At 48.2% G+C, this 14,971-nt stretch overlaps 1 protein-coding gene across 1 annotated transcript in view; it reads right to left on the reverse strand.

Annotated features, from left to right (window-relative positions):
- LOC140203691 (sodium/hydrogen exchanger 2-like) overlaps positions 1–14,971 on the reverse strand; it is a 104,244-nt gene that overhangs the window by 58,755 nt on the left and 30,518 nt on the right. The window contains exon 5 of the mRNA XM_072269737.1: positions 5,196–5,266. Coding sequence (XP_072125838.1) covers positions 5,196–5,266 — 71 coding nt within the window. The remainder of the gene's footprint in view (positions 1–5,195; positions 5,267–14,971) is intronic.

The following is a 14,971-nucleotide window of genomic DNA, read 5'->3' on the forward strand; positions in this document are numbered from 1 at the left end:
TTAATTACAGCTGATCTGCCGAGACTAGGGGTTTAATAGAAGGAAATGAAACAATGGTAGAAATGTGAGATGCAAAGTGGAGAATTAGCTGGAAACTTGAAATACAAGAGAATACTGGCAATACTCAGCGGAGGTGAGGAGCGGAAAACAGAGATCATCTTACTGTTACCATTAGACCACCCACGTCAGCCCTGAAACATTGACAATTCTTTTCCCATCGCAGAGGCTGCTCAACCTTTAGAGTTCCTCCAGGAATTGTATGTTGCAACTTCTTCACAGAGAGGTGGTGAGTATGTGGAGGGAGCAGTAGTGAGTATGTGGAGGGAGAGGTGGTGAGTATGTGGAGGGAGCGGTAGTGAGTATGTGGAGGGAGAGGTGGTGAGTATGTGGAGGGAGCAGTAGTGAGTATGTGGAGGGAGAGGTGGTGAGTATGTGGAGGGAGCAGTAGTGAGTATGTGGAGGGAGAGGTGGTGAGTATGTGGAGGGAGCGGTAGTGAGCTGCCAGGGGAGGTGGCTGGGACAGCTGCAATAACAACACTGGACAGACATTTGTGTAATGTGTGGATAAGAGGTGATGAGAGGGATGTGGGCTAACCACAACGGGATAAAATGAGATGGGAATCTTTGTCAGCATAGACCAGTTTCTATGCACTATGACTATTACATTAGAATTTTTCCAATTTTAACAACAAAGAGGAATATTTGGTTTTTACAATCCATTGAAATAATTTATGCCTGCAACATACTAAGGGAGGAGGTGTTCTTTGATCTTACATTGGTGAACAAGTTTTATAATTTGCTTTGACAGATATATTTATCATTCAAGGATTTTTCTTTCAGTCTAATATGCAGCAGTGTCGAGCAGTAAATAGAACCAAATGTATGCTAGATTATATATCAGATGTTAACAATATTAACGAGTATTTATGAGGGCTCAGTGAAATTGCCTGTATATTCTTTTCTTGAGAACATTCTGTCTGTGGCCAGTCATGCATTGCTGTTTTATGTCACGTCAGACTTTGTACCTTTGGTGATTCTGGCTCTTCAGATGTTTTCGGATCAGATCCCATGGAGGAGGAATGGGAATGAGTTGGCATTTCAGGGTATTTGTGAGATTGACTGGGCAGGAGAGTCACTGGACAGGAATGGTCAGTGGTTACCTTGTGGATTGATGAGTCCTTTTACAAACATAATAGCAGTGACCTGTTGGTCATTCCCAAGTCACTGAGGCTCCAGCTGCTCAAATTACGAAAAAGTCTGACGTAAATCAAAATTGTAACAACACAAAAAGGTGCTGATAGAACTCAATGAGTCGGGCAATCTTATAGACAAAGATGGTGTCGATTATTCAAAGCGGCGTTAGTCTGAGCCGTGATAACACTGCATTGGCTACAGGGAGAAATCAGAATACACGGAGTGAGGAAGGGAACTGAGAAACAGGACCTCAAGGGTAGTAATCTCAGGATTGCTGCTTGTGCCACACAACAGTGGGGATAGGAATAGAATGAGGTGGCAGATAAATGCATTGTTGAAGAATTGGGGAGCAGGAGCGCAGGATCATTGGGACTTCTCCTGGGGCAGGTGGGATCCGTACAAAAGGGTCAGGTTGCATTTGAATCAGAGGAGGGCCAATATCTTGCGGGCAGGTTTACTGGAGCCATTGGAAGTGGTTTAAACTAATTTGGTATGGGGATGGAAACCAGTATGAGAGAACTGAGGCTGAACTAGCAGGTTTACAGGTAGATGATGAATGTAACATAAATGTAAGGAAGGACCAGCCAATGATTAGGTACAAATGCCAACAGATCAAAGAGTTAAATTGTACCACGAAAGTAAAATTCATAAGGGCAAAGAATGCAGGACTGAAGGTGCTGTATTTAAATGTGCATAGCATTCAGAATAAGGTGGACGAACTCGAGGCGCAATTAAAGATTGGTCGGTATGACGTTGTGAGCATCACTGAGTCATGGCTGAAAGAAGGCCATAGTTGTGAGCTTAACATCAATGGATATACTTTGTATTGAAAGGACAGGCAGGAAGGCATAGGTGGTGTGGCTCTGTTGGTCAGAGATGGAATCACGTCTTCAGAAAGCCGTGACACAGGGTCAGAGAATGTTGAATCTTTGTGGGTGGAGTTAAGAAACTGCAGGGTAAAAAAAAACACTATGGGAATCATATACAGGCCTCCAAATGGTAGCCGAGATGTGCGGTTGAGATTGCAAAGGAAACTGGAAAAAGCATGTAATAAGGGTAAGGGGGGGGAACATAGTCACATGCATCAGTATCGCAATGAAATAAAGGGAATTACGGAGGCATGAGAGAGGAGGTTGCCCAGGTGGATTGGAGGAGGATACTAACAGGGATGACAGCAGACCAGAGGTGGTTGAAGTTTCCGGGAATAGTTCACAAGGTGCAGGATAGATACGTCCCATAGAAGAAGTTCTCAAATGGCAGGGGTAGGCAACTGTGGCAGCCAAGGGAAGTGAAGGACTGCATAAAAGCCAAGGAAAGGGCATAGAAGGTTTACAACAGTGGTTGGGAAGTTGGATAATTGGGAAGCTTTTAAAATCCAACAAAAGGCAACTAAAAAAGCTATAAGGGAAAATATGAAATATGAGGGCAAACTAGGCAATAATATAAAGCAGGATACTAAAAGACTGATCAGTCATATAAAGAGTAAGGGAGATGAGAGTTGATATTGGACCACTGGAAAATGATGCTGGTGAGTTAGTACTGGGGGGACAAAGAAATGCCAGATTATTTAATGAGTGCTTTGCATCAGTCTTCACTGTGGAAGACAGTAGCAGTGTGTCAGAGATCTGTGAATGTCAGGGACCAGGAGTGAGCACCATTGCTATTACAAAGTAAAAAGTGCTAGGCAGACTCAAAGGTCTTAAGGTGGATAAGTCAGCTGAACCAGATGGACTACATCCCAGAGTCCTGAGAGAGGTTGCTGAAGAGAACAGATGCTTTGGTCATGATCTTTCAAGAATCACTTGATTCTGGCATGGTCCCGGAGGACTGAAGATTGCAAATGTTGCTCCACTCTTTAAGAAGGGAGGGAAGTAAAAGAAAGGAAATTATAGGCCAGTTAGCCTAACCTCAGTGGCTGGGAAAGTGTTGGAGTCTATTATTAAGGATGAGGTTTCGGGGTACTTGGAGACTAATGATAAAATAAATCAAATCAGCATGATTTCTGTAAAGGGAAACCTTGCCTGACAAATCTGTTAGAGTTCTTTGAGGAAGTAACCAGCAGGGTGGACAAAGGAGAGGTAGTGGATGTCATTTACTTGGATTTTCTGAAGGCATTTGATAAGGTGCCACACATGAGGCTACTTAACAAGATAAAATTCCATGGCGTTACAGGAAAGATACTGGCATGGATAGAGAAATAGCTGACAGGCAAGTGGGAATAAAAGGGGCCTTTTCTGGTTGGCTGCCAGTGACTAGTGTTATTCCTCAGGGGTCAGTATTGGGACTGCTGCTTTTCACATTGTTTGTCAATGATTTGGATAATGGAATTGATGGCTTTAGACAATGGACTTAGACAACTTGGAAGAATGGTCAAGAAAGTGGCAGATGGAATACAGTGTTGGGAAATTTATGATAATGCATTTTGGTAAAAGGAAAAAAGAGCAGACTATTACCTAAATGGGGAGAAAATTCAAACATCAGAGGTGCAGAGGGACTTAGGAGTCCTCGTGCAAGACTCCCAGAGGGTTAATTCACAGGCTGAGTCAGTGGTAAAGAAGACAAATACAATGTTGGCATTTATTTCAAGGGGAATAGAATATAAAATCAAGGAGATAATACTGAGCCTTTATAAGGCACTAGTCAGGTCGCACTTGGAGTATTGTCAATAGTTTTGGGCCCCTTATCAGAAAGGATGTGATGTCATTGGAGAGAGTCCAGAGGAGGTTCATGAGGCTGATTCCAGGAATGAAGGGGTTAACATATGAAGAAAGTTTGGCAGCTTTGGGTCTGTACTCACTGGAATTTAGGAGAGTGTGTGGGAATCTCATTGAAACCTACCGAATGTTGAAAGGTCCAGATAGGGTTGATGTGGAGAGAGTGTTTCCCATGGTGGGGATGTCCAGAACTAGAGAGTACAGTCTGAAAATTGAGAGATGACCTTTTAGAACAGAGGCAAGGAGAAATTCTTTTAGCCAGAGAGTAGTGAATCTGTGGAATGCTCTGCTGCACACTGTGGTGGAGGCCAAGTCTGTGGGTATATTTAAGGCAGCAGTTGGTCGTTTCCTGATCAGTCAGGGCATCAAAGGATATGGAGAGAAGGCAGATGTATGGGGTTGAGTGGTATCTGGGATCAGCCATGATGGAATGGCGGAGCAAATTCGATGGGCTGAATGGCCTAAATATGCTCCTGTGTCTTACATTGTTATGACTATGTTATATAGTCAGTAATCTACAGACAATGAACTCAAATTCTCATGCCGCAGTATTCAATAAATCTGTCAATTTGTGGTCTGGTTTCTAAATAAACTTTTGATTCAAATGAAATACAGCATGGATGGCATAAGGCAGAGTGTCACATTAATGAGTTGTAATGGACATCAGAACATAAATGGAAAATAAGCTGGTCTGATGGTAAACAGTTGGAGGTACAGCAAAACCATTCCAACTCTACCCGAATCTCAGTTGAAGTCCAGGTAATTCCACAGTCCTGAACAAATGCTGATGTGTAAAGATAATTAACTGCAATCCAAAAATTGAATGCAAAATTTACCATTGACTTTAAAATCCAGCTGGTTCATAACTATTCTCAGGTCTGTCACATCTGATTTCTGGATCCCACACAGAGACATTGATCTTTAACATCTACCAGGCAGGTAGAGATGTCAACGTATTCTGAACTGTGTATCGTGTGATAGTTGTAACTGCCTCTCAGTCTGAGTTTCTGAATCCCATTGCTTTGGCTAACAAACACATACGTGGAGCAGAAATCATTTCTGGGGTCTGTGAGTTCAACCTGTATGTTTCGTTTTGAAAACTAAGAAGTCATCGGTGATCTTTAAATGCAGACCATTTCTTATACCATACTTGCAAATTATGATGTGTATTTAGAACATTTCCAGCCCTTGAACGGAAACAGGAACGGGTTTCAGTATCTCACACTGGCACTTACACACAGGAAGAAACTTCACCAACAAACACTCACAACTTAGAGAATGTTATACCTGTCTTTCCAGTAATATTGGCCCCAATGTCCACAGATATCTTCGATTCCTGCCAACAAATGGTCCAAGAACTGCAGAAAGCAAAGTTTACAAATCAAATATGTTGTCAGTCATTAACCATGTCCATTATGTAGTTTAAAAGCAAAACAAACTGCTGGTGGAACTTAATAGATCAGGCAGCAGCTCTGGAGGCAAATGGACAATCGATGATTCGCTCAAGACACTACATCTGAAGTGTGACATAAAATGTCAGTTAACCATTTCTCTCTTTAAATGCTGCATTACCTGCTGAGTTCCTCCAGCAGTTTATTTTGCTCCAGTTCCAGCATCTGCAGACTCCTGCACTGTGAACGGACCTGCAGACTCCTGCACTCTGAACGGACCTGCAGACTCCTGCACTCTGAACGGACCTGCAGACTCCTGCACTCTGAACGGACCTGCAGACTCCTGCACTGTGAACGGACCTGCAGACTCCTGCACTGTGAACGGACCTGCAGACTCCTGCACTGTGAACGGACCTGCAGACTCCTGCACTCTAAAAGAACCTGCAGACTCCTGCACTGTGAGCGGACCTGCAGACTCCTGCACTCTGAACGGACCTGCAGACTCCTGCACTGTGAACGGACCTGCAGACTCCTGCACTGTGAATGGACCTGCAGACTCCTGCACTGTGAACGGACCTGCAGACTCCTGCACTGTGAACAGACCTGCAGACTCCTGCACTCTGAACGGACCTGCAGACTCCTGCACTGTGAACGGACCTGCAGACTCCTGCACTCTGAACGGACCTACAGACTCCTGCACTCTGAACGGACCTGCAGACTCCTGCACTCTGAACGGACCTGCAGACTCCTGCACTGTGAACGGACCTGCAGACTCCTGCACTCTGAACGGACCTGCAGACTCCTGCACTGTGAACGGACCTGCAGACTCCTGCACTGTGAACGGACCTGCAGACTCCTGCACTCTGAACGGACCTGCAGACTCCTGCACTGTGAACGGACCTGCAGACTCCTGCACTCTGAACTGACCTGCAGACTCCTGCACTCTGAACGGACCTGCAGACTCCTGCACTCTGAACGGACCTGCAGACTCCTGCACTGTGAACGGACCTGCAGACTCCTGCACTCTGAACAGACCTGCAGACTCCTGCACTGTGAACAGACCTGCATACTCCTGCACTGTGAACGGACCTGCAGACTCCTGCACTGTGAACGGACCTGCAGACTCCTGCACTCTGAACGGACCTGCAGACTCCTGCACTCTGAACGGACCTGCAGACTCCTGCACTGTGAACGGACCTGCAGACTCCTGCACTGTGAACGGACCTGCAGACTCCTGCACTGTGAACGGACCTGTAGACTCCTGCACTGTGAACGGACCTGCAGACTCCTGCACTCTGAACGGACCTGCAGACTCCTGCACTGTGAACGGACCTGCAGACTCCTGCACTGTGAACAGACCTGCAGACTCCTGCACTGTGAACGGACCTGCAGACTCCTGCACTGTGAACAGACCTGCAGACTCCTGCACTCTGAACGGACCTGCAGACTCCTGCACTGTGAACAGACCTGCAGACTCCTGCACTCTGAAAGAACCTGCAGACTCCTGCACTGTGAACGGACCTGCAGACTCCTGCACTGTGAACAGACCTGCAGACTCCTGCACTCTGAACGGACCTGCAGACTCCTGCACTCTGAACTGACCTGCAGACTCCTGCACTCTGAACGGACCTGCAGACTCCTGCACTCTGAACGGACCTGCAGACTCCTGCACTCTGAACGGACCTGCAGACTCCTGCACTCTGAACGGACCTGCAGACTCCTGCACTCTGAACGGACCTGCAGACTCCTGCACTGTGAACGGACCTGCAGACTCCTGCACTGTGAACAGACCTGCAGACTCCTGCACTCTGAACTGACCTGCAGACTCCTGCACTCTGAACGGACCTGCAGACTCCTGCACTGTGAACAGACCTGCAGACTCCTGCACTGTGAACGGACCTGCAGACTCCTGCACTGTGAACGGACCTGCAGACTCCTGCACTCTGAACGGACCTGCAGACTCCTGCACTGTGAACGGACCTGCAGACTCCTGCACTGTGAACAGACCTGCAGACTCCTGCACTGTGAACGGACCTGCAGACTCCTGCACTGTGAACAGACCTGCAGACTCCTGCACTGTGAACAGACCTGCAGACTCCTGCATTGTGAACGGACCTGCAGACTCCTGCACTGTGAACAGACCTGCAGACTCCTGCACTCTGAACGGACCTGCAGACTCCTGCACTGTGAACGGACCTGCAGACTCCTGCACTGTGAACAGACCTGCAGACTCCTGCACTCTGAACGGACCTGCAGACTCCTGCACTCTGAACGGACCTGCAGACTCCTGCACTGTGAACAGACCTGCAGACTCCTGCACTCTGAACGGACCTGCAGACTCCTGCACTCTGAACGGACCTGCAGACTCCTGCACTGTGAACAGACCTGCAGACTCCTGCACTCTGAAAGAACCTGCAGACTCCTGCACTGTGAACGGACCTGCAGACTCCTGCACTGTGAACGGACCTGCAGACTCCTGCACTGTGAACGGACCTGCAGACTCCTGCACTCTGAACGGACCTGCAGACTCCTGCACTGTGAACGGATCTGCAGACTCCTGCACTCTGAACGGACCTGCAGACTCCTGCACTCTGAACGGACCTGCAGACTCCTGCACTGTGAATGGACCTGCAGACTCCTGCACTCTGAACGGACCTGCAGACTCCTGCACTCTGAACGGACCTGCAGACTCCTGCACTGTGAACGGACCTGCAGACTCCTGCACTCTGAACGGACCTGCAGACTCCTGCACTGTGAACGGACCTGCAGACTCCTGCACTGTGAACGGACCTGCAGACTCCTGCACTCTGAACGGACCTGCAGACTCCTGCACTCTGAACGGACCTGCAGACTCCTGCACTGTGAACGGACCTGCAGACTCCTGCACTCTGAACGGACCTGCAGACTCCTGCACTGTGAACGGACCTGCAGACTCCTGCACTCTGAACGGACCTGCAGACTCCTGCACTGTGAACGGACCTGCAGACTCCTGCACTCTGAACGGACCTGCAGACTCCTGCACTGTGAACGGACCTGCAGACTCCTGCACTGTGAACAGACCTGCAGACTCCTGCACTGTGAACGGACCTGCAGACTCCTGCACTGTGAACGGACCTGCAGACTCCTGCACTGTGAACAGACCTGCAGACTCCTGCACTGTGAACAGACCTGCAGACTCCTGCACTGTGAACGGACCTGCAGACTCCTGCACTCTGAACGGACCTGCAGACTCCTGCACTGTGAACGGACCTGCAGACTCCTGCACTCTGAAGGAACCTGCAGACTCCTGCACTCTGAACGGACCTGCAGACTCCTGCACTCTGAACGGACCTGCAGACTCCTGCACTGTGAACTGACCTGCAGACTCCTGCACTCTGAACGGACCTGCAGACTCCTGCACTGTGAACAGACCTGCAGACTCCTGCACTGTGAACAGACCTGCAGACTCCTGCACTCTGAACGGACCTGCAGACTCCTGCACTCTGAACGGACCTGCAGACTCCTGCACTGTGAACGGACCTGCAGACTCCTGCACTGTGAACAGACCTGCAGACTCCTGCACTCTGAACGGACCTGCAGACTCCTGCACTCTGAACGGACCTGCAGACTCCTGCACTGTGAACAGACCTGCAGACTCCTGCACTGCGAACGGACCTGCAGACTCCTGCACTCTGAACGGACCTGCAGACTCCTGCACTGCGAACGGACCTGCAGACTCCTGCACTGTGAACGGACCTGCAGACTCCTGCACTCTGAACGGACCTGCAGACTCCTGCACTGTGAACGGACCTGCAGACTCCTGCACTCTGAACGGACCTGCAGACTCCTGCACTCTGAACGGACCTGCAGACTCCTGCACTCTGAACGGACCTGCAGACTCCTGCACTCTGAACGGACCTGCAGACTCCTGCACTGTGAACGGACCTGCAGACTCCTGCACTCTGAACGGACCTGCAGACTCCTGCACTGTGAACGGACCTGCAGACTCCTGCACTCTGAACGGACCTGCAGACTCCTGCACTCTGAACGGACCTGCAGACTCCTGCACTCTGAACGGACCTGCAGACTCCTGCACTGTGAACGGACCTGCAGACTCCTGCACTCTGAACGGACCTGCAGACTCCTGCACTGTGAACGGACCTGCAGACTCCTGCACTCTGAACGGACCTGCAGACTCCTGCACTGTGAACGGACCTGCAGACTCCTGCACTCTGAACGGACCTGCAGACTCCTGCACTGTGAACGGACCTGCAGACTCCTGCACTGTGAACAGACCTGCAGACTCCTGCACTGTGAACGGACCTGCAGACTCCTGCACTGTGAACGGACCTGCAGACTCCTGCACTGTGAACAGACCTGCAGACTCCTGCACTGTGAACAGACCTGCAGACTCCTGCACTGTGAACGGACCTGCAGACTCCTGCACTCTGAACGGACCTGCAGACTCCTGCACTGTGAACGGACCTGCAGACTCCTGCACTCTGAAGGAACCTGCAGACTCCTGCACTCTGAACGGACCTGCAGACTCCTGCACTCTGAACGGACCTGCAGACTCCTGCACTGTGAACTGACCTGCAGACTCCTGCACTCTGAACGGACCTGCAGACTCCTGCACTGTGAACAGACCTGCAGACTCCTGCACTGTGAACAGACCTGCAGACTCCTGCACTCTGAACGGACCTGCAGACTCCTGCACTCTGAACGGACCTGCAGACTCCTGCACTGTGAACGGACCTGCAGACTCCTGCACTGTGAACAGACCTGCAGACTCCTGCACTCTGAACGGACCTGCAGACTCCTGCACTCTGAACGGACCTGCAGACTCCTGCACTGTGAACAGACCTGCAGACTCCTGCACTGCGAACGGACCTGCAGACTCCTGCACTCTGAACGGACCTGCAGACTCCTGCACTGTGAACGGACCTGCAGACTCCTGCACTGTGAACAGACCTGCAGACTCCTGCACTCTGAACGGACCTGCAGACTCCTGCACTCTGAACGGACCTGCAGACTCCTGCACTCTAAACGGACCTGCAGGCTCCTGCACTCTGAACGGACCTGCAGACTCCTGCACTGTGAACGGACCTGCAGACTCCTGTACTCTGAACGGACCTGCAGACTCCTGCACTGCGAACGGACCTGCAGACTCCTGCACTCTGAACGGACCTGCAGACTCCTGCACTGTGAACGGACCTGCAGACTCCTGCACTGTGAACGGACCTGCAGGCTCCTGCACTGTGAACGGACCTCTGCTTATTAAGAAATACTTTGATTGAAGGAATTCAGCCCATGATTGTACTGTACTGTTATCACAGTGAAATTGAATTGGATGTGTTGGGTGATACCATCCCAATTGGTTGTGAGGCAGAAAGAAAATACACAAGACCTAATAAATATACTGAGGAATGGAGAGTTTAGTAAGAATGAGAACTGGAAATGTTCTGAAGGGGAGAGTTCAGCAGAATGGCTTTGGGGTGATCATGATGAATGGTTCAAGGTGCGTATTCCTGCTCCAACTACTTTCTTACATCTGAGGTAAATGGCGACAAGGTGTGAAGTGGGGTGGGTGAACTCAGCCTGGCTCTGTTTCCATCTCCTCCTGAACTAGGAGCAGCCGAGTGACGTGAGAAGGTATTGATGGTGGGAAGTTGCCAATGTTGGCCAGCACACTCACGACACTGAGCCTTTGGTGGGGGAGGGAGGGATGGAAGGAGAATTTAAAATCCCAAGCCAACTCAGTAAACATCATAGATAAAATTCAGTCTGTTCTTGGGCTGAACTTGCTCTACTGGAGTGATTTAACTCTGGGAAAAGGTAATGCATCATCAAACACACCGAATGCACATGTGTCAGGTTCTTCACTCTGGCCTGGTGCTGTGCAGTTGGATGTTTCTATGACTGTATCTGCATCTGTATTTAGTGTATACAGGTGAGCATACGCACACACGCATATGTCTGCATCAGTGAGTGTGTGGGAGGTGGGTAGTTACGGTGAACGTTCACTTAGCACAGGTGTTGTATCTCCCTCTAACTCCAGTGGCACAGGCCCAATCCTGCTTTCTCTGTGGAGTGTGCACACTCTCCCCGTGACCATGGACATTTACCTGGAGTGCTCCAGTTCCTTCCACATCCCATGTGATTATCTACTGTAAGATGCCCATAGTCTTGGTTAGTGGGCAGAAACAAATCAGAAGGTTATTAAGAGGAGTGAATTGATCAGAAGAAACAAAGTGAGGAAAAGAACTGTACAAATCATTTAACGATGGCCATTTTGTAGTTTAAGAGCAAAGCAGCAATGAGGAAAATAGTGTTCACACTCAAAGGCCAAATTACTGCACCCCACATTATCTGTGTACATATTCTTATTGGAATGTGCACACAATATGCAAATGCATATTAACACACGTGTATGGGCATGTACATACCAAGCTCATGGGCATGAGCGTATCAACTCGCGTGTATCTATCGGAGTGAAGTGTACTGGTGTGTTATTGTCACAGATACAAGATACAATGAAAAGGTTTTGCGTGCCACCCAGTCTGATAATGAAATACATAATTATACTGAAGCAGTGTGCTTATAGGTAATAATGTATGTAGCTGCGTGTATGCGTGAGTATATATTCTGCCAGGTATTCATCGATACAGGCTGGGTGACCTTGGGGTCAAAGGAAGAACAGAAGCTAAGGTTAGCAATTTTAAACTTCTAACTACGTGTTTATAAAACTTTTGATATTAAGCTGTTCTCACTTCTCCTGATCATTGTTTCTCCAACAATACTCTGCAAGGTTAGAGACACAGAAAATATACATTTGGACCAGTGAGTCTGCAAACTGCTGCACGCTGTTAGAGCTGACTAATGCAAAATTAATGAACTGGCAGCTTCTTGTCTGAGATAGTTACAATTGTGGTTTTAATTAAATACCAATGAAGCTGGAATAAAGCAAAGATGATGGATCTTGAGCAGGAAAGCTGCTGCCTTTGGCTGTCTTATTCTCGCTTCCTGCTGCTTAGTTATTCCCGCTCACGGCAGAAACAGAGCGCTCTGAACTAAAAATAACAAGGCCCTGAAATATAACAGAGGAAGTTCATGCTGTCTGTGTTTGAGTTCATGCATATCTGAGTGTGTACGTGATGATTAACTGTGGCCAGGGTTGGTGTCGTCTGTGAGAAAGGGCCGTTTCTCAGATGGCACAGAGACAGTGAGACCGTTTTCTCAGTAAGACAATATGGAAAGTGAGATGTTCATCTCCTTAAGGACTGATGCTGCACAGCGATTTCTCTAACTTTGGGAATTGCTCTCCCTCTTCCTAAACTCTGCTTCCATTCCCCACTCCGGCTCCCCTCTTACCTCTTCTCCGCCTCACCTGCCTATCATCTCCCTGTAGGGGCATTCCTCCTTCCCGTTCTCCCATGGCCTACTCCCTTCCCCTGTCAGGTTCCTTCTTCTTTAGCCTTTTACCTTTTCCACCGATCACCCTGTTCCCCAGCCTCTCACTCCACCCACAGTGAGTCCAACATCCGCAATATCTATTATTCAGCCCTTTACCTTTTCTACCGATCACCCCGTTCCTCAACTTCTCACTCCACCCACAGTGAATCCAACATCCACAGGATCTATTATTCAGCCCTTTACCTTTTCTACCGATCACCCCGTTCCTCAACTTCTCACGCCACCCACAGTGAATCCAACATCCACAGGATCTATTATTCAGCCCTTTACCTTTTCCACCGATCACCCTGTTCCCCAGCTTCTCACGCCACCCACAGTGAATCCAACATCCACAGTATCTATTATTTCTGATGATGCTGGTTGTAATAATCAAGTCAAGGAGTGTGCCTAGGTGGAAATAGTTGATTTTATCGTTTAAACACTCTGCAGCTGTGCTGTGCCTGTGCCTTATGTAACGTATTGGCTATGTTTACTGTTTGCGATGGATTATGCTAATCAATGTCCATGGCAACAAGATTGGAATCAGTGTGAGTTTCCTGCTGAGCTGCAGTGCCCTCAGCTCTGAGGAGGAACTGGATGGTGGTGAAGGGGCAGGTATTGCAGCTCATTCACTTGCAGGGGACTGATAGCAGGTGGGGAGGGTGAACGGAAGAAATGGGGAAAGAAGAAAGGAGCCATAGGGAGAGTGGTCTCTGTGAAGACAGAAAGGGGTGGGAGAGGGGAATATATGAGTGATGGTGGGATCATGTTGGAACTGACATAAATTGTTAGTAGATAATGTGTTAGATACAGAGGCTGTTGAGGTGAAAGGTAAATTCTTTACCTCTTCTATCTGGGGAGTGGAAGGATTAGAATCAGTAACAACTCATCCTGCTGGCATAGATATCTTTCCTGATCTCATCCTATTTCCCTGCACTTGGCCTATATTCCTCTAGCCCTTTTTATAATCCATGAATATTCCTATATTCCTCTAGCCCTTTTTATAATCCATGAATCTGTCCAACTGTTTTTGAAATGTTGTCTGTCTTCCTGGGTCAGCTTCTTCCATGTACCCTTCACTGTGCATGTGAAAAACCTGCCCTTAATTCTTCTTTAAGTATTTCCCCGGTCATCTTAAACCAAATGCCCTCTAGATTTGGACTTCCTTACTGAGGGAAAACCGCTATGACCATTATAGTTTTATAAACCTGTCAGCCTCTTTGGCTCTAGGGAAAACAATCCCAGTCTATCTAGTCACTTATAATTCAAACCCTCCAGTCACAGTAACATCCTCACAAATCATTTCTAACCCTCTCTAAACTCTCTCATCCTCCCTGTAACAAGTTGACCAGCATTATAGGCATCATTCCAAAAGTGGTTTTACTAATATTGTGAGGTTCCATTCCTGTACTCATTATATTGACCATTGAAAGCAAGCATGCCAAACATCTTCTTCACCCACAGTCTGTCTACTTGTGTGTTACTTTCAGAGAAGCATGTACTTGTGCCTGTGGTCCTTCTGTTCAACACAGTCCCCAGGGCCCTGCCATTTACTCTGTAAGTCCTACTCTGGTTTACCTGACCAAACACAACATTGCCTCAGTGAAACTTCCTCAGTTAAACCCTTGCCTCAATTAAAATTCCATCTGGCTCACTTCCCCAGTTCACCTAGAACCTGTTATAGTCTTAAATAAACTTCATCACTGTTCGATACACCACCAGCTCATCCACAAACTTACTACTCATATTAATGACAAAGGATCTAGTGCTTCCCGGCGTATATAATTGAATTCCAGTTCTTACTTAGAGCAAGACCTCCATCTTTGTTAAGATCAGTATCCACTAGTTGTATTTCAATGGCTTCCATTACCAGGAGGCCCCAAGAGCCATTGGCACAGCAGAATAGTGTTGTGCCATTTGTGACAAAAGTACACATAGACTAAGATGTTAACTGTCCTGTGCTAGCACCAGTGGGATCAACAGTTGATCTGCCACCTGTCTTCAGGAGAGAGAGATAAGTAAGACAATGGAGCAGCATTTGGAAATGTTAATGAGGAGACGAGAGAGTTTAACGGAAGGAGACACCGGTCTGAGTATTGTCAAGACCGGCTGCTTTGAACCCTGAACTGTTTGAAGTCTGATGGACAGGTGATACCCCAACAGGGGGGGATAAAAAGGGACAGGTTCTCTAAGGCAACAGACACCACACGAGACACCACACACGACACCACGAGGTAACGA

The sequence above is a fragment of the Mobula birostris genome, chromosome 10, assembly GCF_030028105.1.
Source record: "Mobula birostris isolate sMobBir1 chromosome 10, sMobBir1.hap1, whole genome shotgun sequence".
In the NCBI taxonomy this organism is placed as follows: domain Eukaryota; kingdom Metazoa; phylum Chordata; class Chondrichthyes; order Myliobatiformes; family Myliobatidae; genus Mobula; species Mobula birostris.